The sequence below is a fragment of the Arachis hypogaea genome, chromosome 9 (assembly GCF_003086295.3).
Source record: "Arachis hypogaea cultivar Tifrunner chromosome 9, arahy.Tifrunner.gnm2.J5K5, whole genome shotgun sequence".
NCBI lineage: Eukaryota > Viridiplantae > Streptophyta > Magnoliopsida > Fabales > Fabaceae > Arachis > Arachis hypogaea.
The window spans coordinates 30,711,735-30,730,539 of record NC_092044.1 but is presented as its reverse complement, the minus strand read 5'-3'; the positions used below and the strand labels follow the sequence as shown (position 1 = coordinate 30,730,539).

Sequence of the window (18,805 nt, the reverse complement as noted above, 5' to 3'; positions counted from 1 at the left end):
AATATTTTTAAATATAACAATTGGTCTACTATCATATACTGAAGCCAAAAAACAAGAGTATCATTCACAAAAAGATTCCTAATTCAACTACATCTTCATTTCTTCTTTCACGTGGGCTTGAAGCCAGGTGTTGGGACAAACTTCAAGAAGTTGGCCAGTCTGAAAAATGTGGCTGAGTTTGCTCCTTGCAGTGGATCCATGATGACCAGTCCTGATGGTGGTGAGGACTTCCTCTTGGTCTGCAACTTGGATGGCCTTTGAGGTGGTGCCTATTCCAATAAAATAATATCCAACATGAGGCTGATTATGCACAATAATTTGAAATGTAGTTTGATAGAGTAAATGATTTACCTCTTGAGACTCTTGTGCATCTTAGAAGTTGGGTTGAGAAATGTCGATCTCAACTTCTTGCACATCAACGGGCTGGGGTGCAGGATCTGGAGGAGGTTGACTTGGCTGTGTGACAGTATTTGGATCAACAGTTGATGCTGATGCTGTATTTCCTTGGGGATTGGATTTAGCCTTAGCAGCAGCAGCAGCAACAACATCATTTGCTCTCTTCTTTGGGCAACCCCTCTTTGTGTGCCCTTCTGTAGGCAATATCTGCAAGTAAAGGGCTTCAGTTGTCTCTTTAAGACTCCAGTAGACTTCATTTTTTTGCTTCCTCCACTACCCTCGTCTGAATCCTTTCTTCTTTTCTTTGTGAGTGGTCCAGTCTTTTTCTTGGCCTTTGGTGCTTGTGGTCTGTTTGACTCAGATTTCTCCCAAAGATATTGTCCAGGTAAGGGATTTATGTAATGGGCATACGTGTCTCTGTAGGCATCCATGGTGAGCCATTTATGACAGAAATCTTCAGGTTTTCTGTTCACCCTTGCAAGAGCCGCACAAGCATGTACACAAGGCATTCCTGAGGAAAACAACAAACAAAGATATCATTAAAGTATTCAAATATTCTGAAGAAAATAGATGTGAATCCAGAGCTAATTACCTGTTAACATCCAGAACTGATATGTGCATAGCCGCTTGCCCAAGTCCACCACCATGTTTGTTGGATACCCATGCACTTCAAATTTCTCATACTCATCATCGTCAGTCCAGATTGGCAACCAATTTTTAGAATCTTTTCTAATCTTGTCCAGTCTACTTTGAACCACTGGTGGAAGTTTCCCTACATGATTGGACAGCTTAACCTTGTTTTTAGCTATCGTTCTCATCACGAACATTCTGACCTCCTCAAGTAGAGTGATTATTGGCTTGGCCCTTGCTTCTTTAATTCTTGCATTGAAGACCTCGCATGCATTATTTCATATGTTATCAAGCTTTGGGCTATGACTGAATGCTGACTTCGTCCATGACTCCCTAGGCCACTTGTTCAGGTAATTCCATGCATCTTCATTAATTTTCTTAATCTTCTTCATGTTATCTGAGAAGTCTTGATATGTGGTTGATTTTGCGCATTCCCAGAGTAAGCCCCTTAACTCTAAATCTTTCCACTACTTGTTAAAGTTTCTCCATAGGTGCCACACGCAGAACCTATGGTGGACATGTGGCATGACCTCTTGGACAGCAGTTATAAGGCCCTGCATGCGAAGATAACACCTTAGTTCACTTTTATCGTGATACATACTAGTCCCTCAGATTCAATTAATGAACCCATAATAGTCCCTAACATTTCTTTAATAAATACAGAATAGTCCCCCACATTTGCGTCGTGCCCTGTTTTGGTCCCTATATTACACTACTCACACATAATACTCGCAATCCCATACCAGAAATTCTTAGCAGAAGGCAAGTCATATTCAGACCAATCAACAATTTCATTAACTTGTTACCATTCAGAATCCATTTAGATTATTTGCAAACAACAAATCAACAAGTTCATTTATTTTATTCTCAATCCAGAATCCATTGAGATTATTACTAACAAGAAATCAACAAGTTCATGTACACTATTTATCATCCAGAATCCATTCAGATTATTACCAACAAGTAGTCATACAAGAATTCAACAAGTTCATGTACACTATTTATCATCCAGAATCTATTCAGATTATTACCAACAAGTAATCATACAAGAAATCAACAAGTTCATGTACACTATTTATTTATCATCCAGAATCTATTCAGATTATTACCAACAAGAAATTATACAAGAGAAAATGACAAGTTCATGTACACTATTACCTTTTGCATGTCACTCCACCATTTGTTTTCTTTATAGTCTACGAGGTCCTCGTGGAGCAGCTCTAGAAACCACTTCCAATTCTCTGTATTCTCGACATCTACAATTGCCCAGGCTATAACATAAATGTGATGATTTGCGTCCTGACCCACTACGGATAAAATTTGGCAACCAATCTGTGTTTTGAGGAATGCCCCATTTAATCCAATCAGTCACCTACAACCCGCCTTAAATCTATTCTTGCACCCACTAAGACAAACATACATCTTCTGAAATACCACTGTACCATCTGGTTGTGGAATGATGGCAATTCTTATTGTTGATCCCGGATTACACTTCAGAAGTGTTTCACCATAGTCCCTCACCATTGCATATTGGTCCTTCTTATCTCCGTATACAACAGCTCTAGCATCTGCCAAAGCTCGAGAAATTGAATTTCTATTCAACACCGGGTCACACTTAGACTTGAAATACACAGCTGCCTCACATTGTCTAAAGTTAGGATACTTCCTAACTTTTTTCACTAACTTGTTAGTCAACCAATTCCTATTCGCAGCTCTGTTAGTGGCTTCTCTAGGACATGTGTGATCGTCGTTGAATGTTTTAATCTACCAGCATGTTTTCTCATGGTCCCTTGAGGCATAAACTACCCATTTACATTCCTCAACCTTACACACAGCCCTACATCTGACAGCATCATTCTTAATAAACTGAATTCGTCTGCCTTCTTGAATTGTAAACTCCCTCATTGCCTCTCTGAATTCATACTTTGTATTAAACTTCATTCCTACTTCAAGTTTCAAATCACCAAACCGAATACCATCTCTAAATACTGAAAAAACATCATCAGCCTCTTCTTCTGAAATTTCTTCTTCTGAAGGGGGATGAGTCTTCAGCTCCTCAGAGTGCCAGGAGTTGGCTCCATCAGGCTCTGCACCTGGGTCCAAAGCATTGTCAAGCTCCTCATCTCCTGTGACAGGGACTTGTATGAAATTTAGGTCTACCTCGCACTCCTCATCATCCACTACCAATGCATCATCATCATTAATTAACTTCCTTTTAGACTTTGCAAAAGCATCTGCAGGTGCATGGCTCAACTTAAAGTTTCTTGCATTGCCTTTCCTAATTTTTTCATCTGTGTCATCACCACTTGAGCTATCATCTCCTCCAGGTTCATATGAACTATGCTATGTGGTGTGTTCATCTTCAGAAGAAGACAACATTACAACTTGTTTTTTCTTGGGACCTTGATGGACTTGCCTCACCCCTGAAGCAGATCTTGTGCAATAGGCTTTGGTTTTGTGACAGGGCTTTGAGCTTTTCTTGGGTTTGGACATATTTTTGGACCCGAACTTAGGCTTTGAAGAAGATATACTGCTGGGATTTGGCTTTGAGATGGTCTTTTCCTTGGGCTTAGTCTTTGGGCAAGTTGGAGGAGTCTTCATGTTAGGCTTTGCAGTAGCAGCTTCGTTAGCATTATTGTTGGTACTGGATTCCTTGATGTGGGGTGTTGGGTTATTAGCACCATGATTTGTTGGTTCTGTGTTGTTGGGTGGTAAAGTGTTATCAGCCAGGGCAATGGGCTTATTGCCTTTATTGGGATTAGAATTGGATGTGGTTCTGGGTTCATTGTTGTCAGACAGAGGGCAGGTAGCTTGTTCATGGATCTTGCTTGCTAGGGGTTCATTGCCAGACATTGTTACATCTTTCTCATTAGGCTTGGCAGGGCTATCTTTTTTGGGTTCATCATGCTCATCTTCAACATACAGAACAATCTCCTTCCCCTCTATTAATTCTGGTGATGACACTGCATGCTCATAGTAAATATCAATCAGTCCATCATTTTCTTGAGCCATGAAACACATCTCTCTTAATTCATCATCAGAATTCAGAGTTCTTAAACCACTGTCTAAACTCCTCCTAGGAACATGCCACCAACATTCTTCTATCTTATCATATCCTAGTTCTTTATAATAATTCCTTACCCAGAATACATCCAAAGTATCTTGATCAATGTCACCAACACAAGCATTCTTATCAGGGGAATAAATTGTTATCCCATTCTCATCTTTTTAAAACTTTTCCCCATGGTGGAACATAATATCTAACACAGCATCCATCTGCATGGTTTAAAAGAATTTATTTTAATTAACAGTAACACACACTGATAACTTTAAGACAGTTTTCATCAATAACAGTCATAAAAGCCATAGAAAATATCATAAAAAAAAACATGATCACTCATGCGAAGGTGCTGATGCTTCCACCATTGGAACAGAGCATAAAAAGAAACCCCCAAACACAGTTCCACAAAACATCAAAACAAAACCCTAACACAAAATCAGCTTTAAAACTTGTGAACCGATAATATGCAAAACACTTAATCATCATCAATAACCATCATAGCATTCCATTAAATTTGAAAAAAAAATTTCTGATCCTCACTAACCTCAGTGACGACACAGAAGATCTCCGTAGTGGCAGACGAACTCTTCCGATAGTTGCACAGTGAATGTTGTATTCCAATGGTCTCGACAAATCCTTTTTCAGCCACCAGTTGCTATTTTGGGTCACTCATGGAGAAGCAGAAGACGAAGAGTAGAAACAAAAAGGGGTGCCTAACATTTTATTTCACATTATATACAAATGACGTCGTTGAAAGGGATGTTTAGCGCCAAATTAGAAACGACGTCGTTTCATTGGGTCCAGCGTGGCAAGAAATGGCCACGTCACTGACGGCATTAGTGCTCCGATGACGGAAATTAGGATAAGGACTAACGTGGTGCACTTTTTCAAATCTGGGGGACTAATTTAGTACAATTAGGATCTCGAGGACTAAATCAGTGCAACTCGCCAATCTCTGGAACTAAAGTGGGGTTTAACTCAATTATTAACGGCCCACCAGTTATTCATTTAAGCCATCAATTTTCGATCAATATAAGTTTGTAACTTTTTAATTTTCAGCCATTATATATTAAGTTCTACACTTAATTTCACAAATTAAATGATAATTTAATTAATATAATATTTTTATTATTTTTTAAATAACATATTGTATAAATATAGTTAGTGTTTTATATTGGACAACTATTTATTATTTTTAACTAAAAAAAATTAAATTTTAATTTCTATACCATCTTAAAGAGAGTTATACTTTATAATAATTTTTTTAATATCAAAAGTTCCAATAATATTCTAGACAATGCATGTAATGATTCTTTATAATAATCAAGTTAATTCCATGTTATTATCAAGTTAGCAAATAGGTTTTTTTACCCTGTTTCTTTAATACTTATTCATAAAAAAAATTAATTGGGTTATCATGTAAAATATTTTACAATATTTATATAAGTTTAATTTTGATGCACTGAGAATGTAAAATATTTTGGACAGTCATGTAATTATATCAATTTTCTTTTATCATTTATGCGGTTAATGTGAAAAATAGTTATTTTTACTAATGTCGCGTTATGTAATTGGATGTACGTATAAAATTACTTTACACGAACACGTATCAAAATTAAATTCTATTTATATATCAAAAATCAAACTAAAACATAAAAAGGATCTCTTAAATAAGTAAGTTACAAGTCCATTTATGAATGAACGGTAAATTTGAAAACATATGATATATGATATATGATATATGTTACATTCATAGGGTTGGATAAGACTTCAAGATGGTTGAATGTTCGGTCCATATATAAAATGACCTTAATTGCTTCCTTATATAACTCCAATAAAATATAAACTATTTCCCAATCTATGACATCAATTCACACATTAAGCTTATTTTCCAATACATTCCATATATAATGGAAGTAGAAAGAATCCAAACCTTGGCTTTCAGTAACCAACTTAAGGAGCTTCCACCACAGTTCATTCGCCCAGTTAATGAGCGTCCTGAGAACACTAAAGCTGTGGAGGGTGTAACCGTACCGGTAATTTCTCTCTCTCAACCACACCATCATCTCCTCGTGAGGGAAGTCGCGGAAGCGGCTTCCCAATGGGGATTCTTCCTCTTGACCAGCCACGGCATATCGCCATGGCTGTTCAAACGGTTGCAAGAGGTGGGAGAAGAATTCTTTGCCCTGCCTCAGAAGGAGAAAGAGGCTTATGCTAATGACACTTCTAATGGGAACTTTGAAGGTTATGGGACAAAGATGACCAAGAACCTTGAAGAGAAGGTGGAGTGGGTTGACTATTTTTTCCATATCATGGCTCCTTCTTCTAGGGTCAACTGTGACAAGTGGCCCAAAAACCCTCCCTCCTATAGGTTCGTGATTACTGATTAGTAAACTTAATTGATTAATTATTAATATTGCAGGATGTATTTAATTAATTCATAACATACAACAAGTATGAGTTATTTTATAGTAACTGCTATAGATTAACACCAACCAAATATTTGAGCCTATTTGCAAAATGTCTTAATATCTATTCATTAGATAATTTAATTTAGTGTTTACTTGGATGTTATTAACTTGATAAAAAAAGATTTTTTAATAATTTTTTTATTATTTTTAGTGTATTTAATAAATTTTTAATAGTAAAAATAAAATATTAAAAAATTAAAAATATTTTTTTTAAAAAAGTTATAATTTAAATTTTTTTAAAAAGATTTTTCTTTAAAAAAAAAATTTTATATAATAAATAAAAAAATTATTTTTATATTATTATATTTAAATATAATTGATAAATAAAAAAATATATAAGATATACAAATATAAATTTTTTTATTTTTATATATAAGATTTAAAAAAATATATTCAAAAATTTTTTTTTTTTGTTTTTTAAGTTCATCTAAACAAACCCTTGATTATGTAATGGAATTTATACAATTTTATTGATGAATGATAGGGAAGTGACAGAAGAATACAATAAAGAGATGTTAAGGTTGACAAATGAGGTTTTAGAACTTCTGTCGGAAGGGTTAGAGTTAGAGAAAAAGACATTGAAGTCAAGTTTAGGAGACGAGAAAATAGAATTAGAGATGAAGATCAACATGTATCCACCATGCCCACAACCTGAACTTGCATTGGGAGTTGAGCCTCACACTGATATGTCAGCACTTACCTTGCTTGTCTCAAATGAAGTTTCTGGCCTCCAAATTTGGAAAGACAACAAATGGGTCGCCGTTGATTACCTGCAAAATGCAATCTTTGTTCACATTGGTGATCAACTTGAGGTAACCTAAATGTAGTGTATATACTATATACACACACAAAAATACTATGTTTATATAAAAAAAAAAGTCACTAAATCAATTATTATATATTTATATATAAATATATATTATTTAATTTATTTTTATATATTAATATATATTTTTATAGATAGTTGATATTTACTTTACATTTAGTATATATGAGTTTAATTTTAAGACACTGATAATATAAAACGTTTTACACAACCATACAATTATATCTGTTTTTTTAGATGATTATTTACACAGTTAATGTGAAAAATAATTATTTTTATTTATGTGACATTACGTAATTAGATATACGTGTAAAACTATTTTACACTGATAGTGTATCAAAATTAAATTTTAACATATATATCTGATTTCTGTAATGAGATTTTAAAAAATAGTTATAATGACTATATTTTGGTAAAATAAACCAAAATGTGGCCCGTAAAATTCTCTAAAAATGTTTGACCGGATAGAAAATGATATACATTATATTTTGTTTGTCCTATCAAAACATAATTTTCATAGCCATTTTTAAGAAAGTTACTATAAAAGTCACATGCGAAGATATATCATACATATTTGAAAAAAGTTGGGCCATAACTATATAATTTTGTGGGGTTTGTAGTAGATATTAAGCAATGGAAAGTATAAGAGTGTTCTACATAGAAGTTTGGTGAACAAGGAATTCATGCGCATGTCATGGGCAGTTTTTGTTGTGCCACCACATGAGGTAGTGATTGGGCCTCTTCCTCCACTTCTCAACGATTACAATCCTCCTAAATTTTCAATAAAAACGTATGCTGAATATCGTCACTGTAAATTCAATAAGCTTCCCCAATAGAACAAATTATATGAAATCAGCACAAGAATGTGGGTTATTGCTTATACGAAATTAAGTTTCCTAATAGCATAATTAAAGAGTTTGGTCGCAATAAACTCTTCTTTTAACTGTTTTGCCATAGTAGATTGGTATTTTGTTTGTGTTTTAATTTTATATATATATATATATATATATATATATATATATATATATATATATTCTACTCAAACTTCTCTAAAATAAAAAGATAAATTACTTTTTATAACAAGTCTTATTATTATGACATAATTATTTAATAAAAGCAATGGAAAAGATTTTTGAAAAAAAATTAAAAAAGCAAGACACAGAGAGTTTTAAGAATTTAAATTTGGTGCCTCTTGATATCTTTTTTTATCTTTTGAGATTTTTTTTATTTTGTAATTGAAAATAAATATGTGATTTGAGAAAAAAATAAAAATTACAAAATTAAAATTTTCTAATAATTTTTATAATTTATCAAAAAAATTACATCATAGTTAATTAATTAGATTAACAAAACTTAGGTTAAATTAAAAGTTAAAGTTAATTACAAAATATTAATTCAATTTATTTTATTTAATAATAATAAAATATGCCATAAAGAGTAACTTATTCTTTAATTTAAAGAGGATTAAATAGAATTATTCACCAAATAATAAAGGTTGATATATACATCTCAAACATGCATGCCAAAATCTCTTTGAAGTTAAAATGTGAGTATGCAAAATAATTTTTTTTAAAAAATTTTGCTTTATATACTTTTTTCCTTTAGAAATAATTAATAAGAATTAAATTCTAAATATTTGCATGGAGTGTTTCTGTGTCCCTTTGCATGCTGCAAAAATTTTTTTTTCTCAAATGATCAGTCATCTTATGAGAAAAGAACTTATCCAAGAACTCTCTCCATAGTAGATCTCAGTTCGTAACCACCTCATCAGGTTGAGTATAAAACCACATTTTCGCTTTTTCTTCAATAGAAAATGAGAAAATGAAGACCAAAATTGTAAGCTCATCTAATCTATGTCTTCTAGTGGTTGAGCACATCACTTGAAAATTCTTCAAGTGCTTAATTGGATCTTCTGCAGGCAGTCCATGTTTAGGAAGCAAGTTGATCAGTCTAGTTTTAAGCTCAAAGTAAGCATCGAAGTTAGGATATCAAACTTAGAGCAATTGAAGAGTAATGTTACGGACTCTCGCTTCCTTGAGAATAATTCTCGTTGGAGCAACCATGTCTTCAACACCTGTATCAGTTAAGGAGGCGTCAAAAGTACCAACAGAAGAATATACAGTTCTTTCGTTAAATGAAGACTCAGAGTCAATCTCAGAAGGGGAAGGTGAATCGGCAGAAGCCACTTCACTATCTGCAAAAGCTAACTGGAGTCGAGCTTGCCTAATATGTAACAAAGTTCTTTCAATCTTTAGATTAAAAGGGGACTAAACTCGGTTTCGGTAGTGATCGTATCATTCAACGTAAGAAACATAGAGTTCATGAAATTATTATGATAAAAAAAAATAACCAAAGAAAAATAACAAATAATTACCACTAATTAAAATCTTAACTATTGACAAAAAAAAAATAGGAAAATAACCAAAAAGCAAACTCTTCACATATGTATATATTAACAATAACCATTAATATGACACATATATGCAATATTTTCGGCAACGACGCAAAAAATTTGACGCGGGCTAATCACCAATTTAAAAATTTACCAGCTCTAAAACTCAATTATGTCGCAAGTATAGTTTAAACCGGCAACCAACTCACAATCAATGTTATAAACTTGTCACAAAAATCAAATCAATAACTTGGAGTTAAATCTCGAGTCGTTTTCCCTTAAACTTGCAATTGAATGCACATCATTAGCTATAAAATTTGGGGGTTTTGAACATGAATACAGAAAGGTAAAGTAACCAGAAACTAAAGAATAATCAACAATAAAATTACAAAAAGTAAAGACAATAAATAAGTAAACAACTATCTAATAAGCATGCAATTGAGATGGCAACAATTAAAAAGTAACTACACTAGGAAGCAATAGAATTAAACTAAAAGGACTAAGAGAATTGAATTAATAAAAGATATAGTAATTAAATACTTTAAAAGACCTTGGTTAGCGTTGAGATTTTAGACTTTCTATCTTTGTTATTAACCGCAAACATGGCAATTATTAAGAGTTATTCTTATTTTGTCATTTCTTAACATCAGAAAAAAGTTAAGTAGGTATAATTGATCTCAATCCACAAATCCTAATCAACTTATCAATTAAATTTGATAAAAAATTAGCATTAGTGAAAACCAAATAACTAACAATCCTAAATTACCAATCAATATTAGACTTTGATAATTCAAGAATACCTAATTACTCAATCCCAAGCCAAGAATTTGAAATTCTACTCTATAATCAAATAAAGCATTTCATCAAAAACTTGATGAGCAATAAGAGAAAATATCATGAAATTGTAAAAATTAATCTAAATTAAATCCAATTACTACCAAATATCAACAATAGCAACTCAATTAATACATATAAAAACATAAACACATCAATGCATTGATAGAAATTCAAAATTAACAAGGTTCATAAACTAAGGAAATAACCAAATAACTCACGGTTAGCTCAAGTAATTCTAAAGAAAATTAAAGTGAGAAAACAAGAAAATTAAAGCAAACTATAACTAAACAATGTTAAAATTTAGAATTGAGTGCAAAATTGACAAGAATCCTAGAAAAACCTAGAGAAAATTTAGAGTTTTTCTCACTACAAAACTATGAACCAAAATTATCAAAAACTATGTAGAATAATGGAATGTTTGGATGTGTGTCTTTTTCTTGGATCTAGGCCTCCAATGATTTAGAATGGGGTTGAATTGGGCCAAAGTTGGCTCCAAAATCGCTGTCACATGCCTATTTAAGTGAGGCATGCACTTCTTGTCATGCGTACAGAGGGTGATGCTTACGCATGATAACCAAAACTCAAAATTTCTAATTCTTCATGATTTTTTCACTTTTGCGTGCTTTTGTTTTATCTTCTAAGTCATTCTTATCATATTAAACTTGAGATCACTCAACAAATATATCACGACATCGAATGGAATAAAAGTAAATTAAAATTGACAATTTTAAAGTCCTAAAAGGTATGTTTTTAACTCTTAAGCACAATTTAAAAAGAAATCATAATAGCATACATTTTTGGTGAATAAATACAAGATAATTGATAAATTCTACGTTTTTTATCCAAAAATTATCATAAAATAGGGGTTTTCAATCTTTCATGTCAAATTGCGCCTTGATAAAAAATACTTTTTCAAACATATTTGGATACATATAAATATCATCATGTATCAACTTGTTCAGTTTTATTCTTAACATTTATTTTTAAAATGAGTTTAAAAATAGTATATATTATTATTTATTAAAATAAAAAATTATTTTAAATATCTTATATAATTAAAAAAATATTAAAATAATTAAAAAAGAGTAAAGTATCGTTTTTGTCTCCAACGTTTGGGATAAGTCCCAAAGTTGTCCTTAACATTTCAATCGTCCTATTTAAATCCCTAACGTTTCAAAATTGACTCAATGTTGTCCTGCCGTTAGAGATCCGTTAACAGAATAGACGGCGGGATAAAATTGAGACGATTTTGAAATGTTAGGGACTTAAATAGGACGAAAACTTTGGGGACAAAAATGATACATAAAAATAAATTTTAATTTTATCCTTCAATAATATCAATTTTTTACTATACATAGTATTCAATTATTTTTTAATCACATTTAAGTAAATTACACTTAATCATATTACTTTCATTCTAAATAAATTAATTTTTTTTTATAATTTTACTCTCAAAGATTTTTAGTTATCATGAAATATTTGTAGAATGACTAGTATATAAACTTACAAAAAAGAAAAAAATAATATATATACAATAAAATATAAATTATACATTTTGTGTCTAATGTATCAAAATTCTTTAAAATTATGAAAAAATAAATTTATTTAAAATGAAAGTAATGTGATTAAGTGTAATTTACTTAGATGTAATTAAAAAATAATTGAATATCATGTACAGTAAAAAATTGATATTATTGAAAGATAAAATTAAATTAAAATTTATTTTTATGTATCGTTTTTATCCCCAATATTTTTGTCCTATTTAAGTTCTTAACGTTTTAAAATTGTTTCAATTTTGTCCCGCCGTCAATTTTGTTTACGAATTCCTAACGACAGGATAACATCGAGTCAATTTTAAAACATTAGGGACTTAAATAGACGATTGAAATGTTAGAGATAACTTTAGAACTTACTGCAAATATTACAAATAAAAATAATATTTTACTCTTAAAAAATTAATTTATATTTTAATATCATTACAATATATATATATATATATATTATCTCTGTGTCTTATAAAAAATTAAAATTCGTGTGTCCATATATCATATAACATGTTGTGTCACGTGAGATGTCTGTATTAGTGCTCCAGTATCATAGCATCTATGCTTCCATTCTAATCACCCATGCAACATGCGAGCCATGTGGCTATCCTAGAGCTTTTTGCAAGATGCAAAAGATTTCCTGCTCTACTACCAACAATTAGAACTAGATCTATGTATAGAGTTTGTGCGGACAAGTATCTCCACTAATATTTTCAAAAAAGTGTAAAAAAATTTATAAAAAAGGTAATACTAAAGAGACAAAAAAAAAAAAAACACTTAGCACTTATCTTATTTAATATTTATTAATTATCGCAACAATTAATAAATACTAAATAAGGTAAGTTATGACTGTTTTTAGCTGATTTTCTTTGGTTACTAAATATTTCTGTTATAAAAAATAGGTAAATTCTATCATATCTTTTATAAAGTAATATATAATTTATTATGTGTGATGTATCACTTTTTAATTGGTTATTAGGTTAACCATGGTTAAACTATTTTATAATTAAATTAGTTTTTAAAATGGATAATTTGCAATTTTTTAAAGTATTAAAATTTAAAACATGGATTTTTTTTCAAATCATTTCGAGAAGATATATTCTAACCCTTTGTAATGGCTTTCAACTTTTAATTCCTCCCTCATTTCTTCATCCTCGTTGTGTCTCCCAAGCAACACCGCCTCGTTATTTTTAATCAAATTATAAGTCAACTGAATAACCAAAAAAACTGATAGAGAGTTCCAAGAACGCAGAGAAGAGAGAAAATCAACCTGTCTAATCACGGTGAAGTAGACTCTGACCAGGGGTGACAGTAGCGACGAACGAGGACGCGACGATGAGAGACGTACCGGAGCAGTGTTGGAGACACATCAGAGCTGGCGAGACGAATCAGATGAGCCGGCGATCATGACTTCTGAACTCTGGATTTCAGCCGTTCAAGACTTCAGGAGAGGCTGACTGGTGAGGAAGAGTTGCTGAGTGACATTAAGAGAGAACGAAGAAGAAGAATTTAGGATTAGGACTACCGTTAATGTGATTTGGAAAATTAAAAAAAAATCAGTTTCTAGTATTTTAATAAATTATACATTTACCCCTTTTAAAAATTTAATTACAATATAATTTAACTATAGTTAAGATAGTAACTCAAATTAAAAGCAAATATCAAATTAAGAGGTGACACATTATAGAGGTAATTTACATGTTCTTTTAGGAAGGATTGGATAGAATTCAACAAATAAATATGTATCTCTATTGTAAAATTGTATTTGTTTCTATATTAAAATAAAAATTATTTTATTAAATTTTGTGTCAAAAATCTATTTTATTAAATTTAATCTCGCATAATAATAAAATCTTTCTATTAAATTTTATCTAAAAGTATAATATATATTAAATAAATTTAATAAAACAAATATAATAATACTGTTCAATTAATGCTGAGTTTCACACATAAATCAGATTAAAAATAATTATAAAATAGTAAAAATTTATTATTTTTTGGTGTCTAACTTTATTATTATTTGATTAGTCTTTTTTTTGTGATTAAATAATTATTAAGTAATCGAAAAAAATGTGTTTCATGATTTTTGAAGACTCAAACAAAAAAAATCTTAAATAAAAGATAATATGTTTATGATACGGATGCCCAATGATAATGTATGTATACTATATAAAAATAATAGAACTAACACAAGGAATGGTATCTGGTGTATGAGGTCAAGAGTAATTACAAGAAAGAAAAGGAAAGAAAAACCAAGGGAGAGGCTCACAAGCAGTATTAGACTCACAACTCACCTGACAAAAGCAAAGTTTCAATAAGGAGGAGAAAAGAAAATTGAAGAATTCAGAGGGAGGAGAATTAGCAGAGAGAGAATAAGCTCACAATTCATGCACACCCTTTTTTTTCTGATCATTTCTTCTCCTTAACTACCTTTCACCTTCGTCATCCTTTTGCTTTCCGCGTGAATGGTTTGTTATGGTCTTGCTATTCATACCTTCTTCCACGTGGCTTGTTCTTTTATTGGCCTCCCTTCTTGCATTTGTATCATTACCCCTGTCCTGAAAGACAACCTTGTCCTCAAGATTGAATTGAAGGTATTGAATCTTCATATCTTCATAGGACTCCCAAGTGGCTTCTTCATCAGTAAGTTGAAGCCATTTGACCAATACTTCCTCATGCCAGCGGCCATTTTTTTAACCATTCGATGACCCAATACTCGATGGGGGTACAACTTGCAACCCTAGGCATGAAGGAATAATGGGGCTGGTATATTGGCTGGAGTAGGGTTACCCACACACCTCTTTAGCAAAGACACGTGAAACACAGGGTGGATGCGAGCTCCGGGTGGCAGTTCTAGTTTATAGGCAACTTTACCAATTCGCTGCAGTATGAAAAAAGGGCCAAAATACTTCATGGCTAACTTGTGATGTTTGCGCACAGCCAAAGAGTGTTGTCTATAAGGTTGCAATTTGACATAAACAAAGTTACCAATGTTGAACTCAATATCACGTCGCTTGGTATCGGCTGTAGCCTTCATCCTAACTTGTGCTCGCTGTAAATTACGTTTCAAAGCTTCCAACACAGTATCACGCTGTTGTAATTGTTCTTGAACTGCAGGTGTATCTGAAGCTTGTGGGTTGTAGCGTATAATTGCGGCTGGATCTTTTCCAAAGACAGCTTTGTAGGGCGACATACCAATAGCTGAATAGTATGATGTATTATAACTGAAGGCAGTCCAAGGAAGTAACTTTGGCCAGTCATGAGGATTCTCTTGTGTATAACAACGTAAATACATTTCAAGGCACCGATTGAGCACCTCGGTCTGCCCATCCGATTCGGGGTGATATGCCGAGCTTCGAGCGAGTGTGATGTCGTGGCCTTGACAGCATTGCTCCCAAAATCTGCTAGTAAAAATTCGATCACAATCTGAAACGATTGACTGGGGAACCTCATGAACGCTCACCACATGTTTCAAAAATACCTCGGCAACTTTAGGTGCTGTATAGTTCGCGGGCAAAGGAATAAAGTGCGCAAACTTGGAAAGTCGATCAACCATAACAAGAATCACCGATAATCCTTGTACCACCGGTAAGCCAGTGATAAAGTCCATAGATATATCCTGCCATGAGTGTGAAGGCATGGGTAAAGGTTGTAAGAGGCCTGCAGGTGGTAAAGTGGAGTACTTAGCCAGCTGACATGTAGGACAAGCTCGGACATAGTCCTTAACAGTTTTGGCCATATCCTTCCAAAAAAACTATGCTGAGATGCGGGTCAAAGTCTTCTGGTAGCCGCCGTGACCTCCCACTATTGAGTCGTGAAATTCATAGAGTAAGGTGTTCACTAAAGAAGACGTGTGGGGAACCAATATTCTGTCCCCGCGATACCGCAAACCCTGACGTTGCTGCCACCTTCCCGAAGTCAATTCCAACTCTGAAAACTCAGATCTGGGGTCATAATCCTTCGATTCAGCTTGCAGCTGAGGCACCAAAGCACAATGCAGCACTGAGAGACCCATGAATGATCTAGATAGACTATCTGCTCCTTGATTTTTAGAACCTTTCTTATACTCGATTGTGAAATCGTAGCCAAGTAATTTTGCCAACCAAAATTGTTGCTCCGGAGTTTGTATAGTCTGATTCTGCAGCTCTTTTAAACTCTTGTGATTAGTTCTGATAACAAATCTATGCCCCAAGAGATAGTGTCGAAAATTTGCGACTGCTGAAATAATGGCCAACATTTCTCCAGCATACACCGATTGTTTCTGGGCTGTCATGGATAATTTCTTGGAAAAATACGCTATAGGGTGTCCATCTTGACTCAAAATGGCACCGATCCCCAATCCAGAAGCATCGGTCTCAAGAACAAAAGGCTTGGAGAAATTTGGCAAGGCTAAAACTGGCGTCGATGACAGAGCCCGATTCAAGTTCACAAATGCGCCATTCGCTGCAGCAGACCACGCAAAGTTATCTTTGCGCAATAAGTCGGTAAGAGGCGCAGCAATTAAAGCAAAGTTATAGATAAATTTGCGATAATAACTAGCCAAGACTAAGAAGGCTCATAACTGCTTCACCAAAGTAGGAGGTAACCATTGCTTGATCGCTTCCACTTTTGAGGCATCCACCCTCACTCCTTCTTTGGAAACTACATGGCCCAAATAATCAACCTCTGTCCTACCAAAAGAACACTTAGAGAATTTAGCAAATAAAGCATTCTCTTTGAGGATAGTTAAAACCTGCTCTAAATGTTCAATATGTGAATTCCAATCAGGACTATATACCAATATGTCGTCAAAGAATACAAGGACAAACTTTCTTAATACAGGTGCAAAAACTGAATTCATGAGGCTTTGGAAAGTTGCCGGTGCGTTTGTAAGGCCGAAGGGCATTACGAGCCATTCGTACAAGCCTTGGTGTGTTCAAAACGCTGTCTTGAAACAGTCTTCAGGCCTTACACGGATTTGGTGATATCTCGACCTGAGGTCCAACTTGGAAAAATATTGTGCATCAAAGAGTTCATCCAAGAGTTCATCAACTGTCGGCATTGGGAAGGAATCTTTGATGGTGACTGCATTAAGAGCCCTATAATCCGTGAAGAATCTCCATGAGCCATCTTTCTTTTTAACCAAAAGCACAGGGGATGAAAACGGGCTCGAGCTAGGCCGAATGATGCCTGCAGTTAACATGTCAGCCACAATGCGCTCAATCTCAGTCTTTTGGCTATGAGCATAACGATAAGGCTTCACTTTCACAGGGGCTGTTCCTGGACGTAAATGAATAGCATGATCTTGCATTCGTGTCGGGGGTAAGTCTTGAGGCACCTGAAAAAACTGAACTATATTGGCGCAACAACATTGCCAACTCAAGAGGAGTATTGCTTGGTATGTCCAAAGATTGAGGAGAAGCAGCTTCTGGCCCTTGTAATTGAATAGTATAAAGTTCTGCAATTTCTTTAATGGCACGCAACCATTTCAAGTGATTGAATTGAGCTTGGGTTGGCTGGTTATTCAATTCCCCTTGTAAGGTAATGAGTTAGTTATTGTCCAAGAAGGTAATGAATTTCTTTCGATAATTGACCAAGTGTGTGTCAAGCGTCTCCAACCATATATCACCTAGTACCAATTCTTCACTGGCTATTGGGAGTAAAAAGGCTGTGATAAACAGTGTATGATTGTGCACCGTAACTAGCACCGCACGCACTTCACCTTCACACTGTAATAATTCACCATTGCCAACTTCTACCTTGAACTGGGGCGCGACATACACAGGCAATGATAACCGCTTCGTCAAGGCTGGGTGAATGAAATTGTTCGAGCTGCCCCCATCCATTAAAATACGTATCTGGCGACCATTGACTACCCCGGTAAAGCAAATGGAGTGTCGATTCGGTACACCAGTCAAAGCATTATAAGATAAATGCAATGATTCCTCCACGGTTGGCTCCACGCTGATATCGGCCTACACGGGTTCTGACGCATGTGTCGCAGCTTGCGACTCCTCTGGGACTTCCTCCAAGGTCTGGATTAGAAAATAGTGTTTTGAACTGCACTTATGGGCTGGGGTGTATCGCTCATCACAAGTGAAATAGAGGCCTCTATCCCTCCGGAATTGGATCTCAGTAGATGAAAGTTTACGCAATGTATTTGAAACTGGTGGTGTGGGCAGTAATGGTGGTGTATGGGGAATGTTAGGAGGTGAAGGTAAAGCGGGTACGGTCCTTTGTTGTGTATGATTAGGAGTACGTGGGTGGGACGTTAACTGCGGTCGAAGAGACGAACGCCCATTTTGGGTCGGTGGGAAGAATTTATCCTCAAACAACTTCGCCAATGAAACAGCTTGCATCAAAGAGGCCGGAGATCGAGATTTAACCTCTCGCTTCAGGTCCGGATGTAACCCACCAACAAAACAATCAAGCATTAAAGCATCATCCATCCCATAAACCCTTGCAGCTAACTCATTAAACGCATCAAAATAAAGTTTCACCGAAGCAGTTTGTTTGAGCTTCGACAATTCTTCACGTGGATTCTCAAATAAAGAAGGGCCAAAATGCATTTGCATAGCAGTGGATAATTCAAACTAGGATGTTACCGGGTTGAGTTTTTCCCAAATTTGGAACCAGGCAAGGGCTCGCGCCTCCAAATTGACTGCAAGG

General features: G+C 34.1%; 1 protein-coding gene across 1 annotated transcript; it reads left to right on the top strand.

Moving 5' to 3' along the window:
* The first annotated feature begins 5,847 nt into the window (after positions 1-5,847).
* LOC112712950 (flavonol synthase/flavanone 3-hydroxylase-like) lies at positions 5,848-8,248 on the top strand. The gene is made up of 3 exons (XM_025765790.2): positions 5,848-6,458; positions 7,043-7,370; positions 8,008-8,248. The coding sequence occupies exons 1-3, from the start codon at positions 5,998-6,000 to the stop codon at positions 8,218-8,220; spliced, it is 1,002 nt and encodes a 333-aa protein (XP_025621575.1). The 5' UTR covers positions 5,848-5,997; the 3' UTR covers positions 8,221-8,248.
* The last annotated feature ends 10,557 nt before the right edge of the window (positions 8,249-18,805 follow it).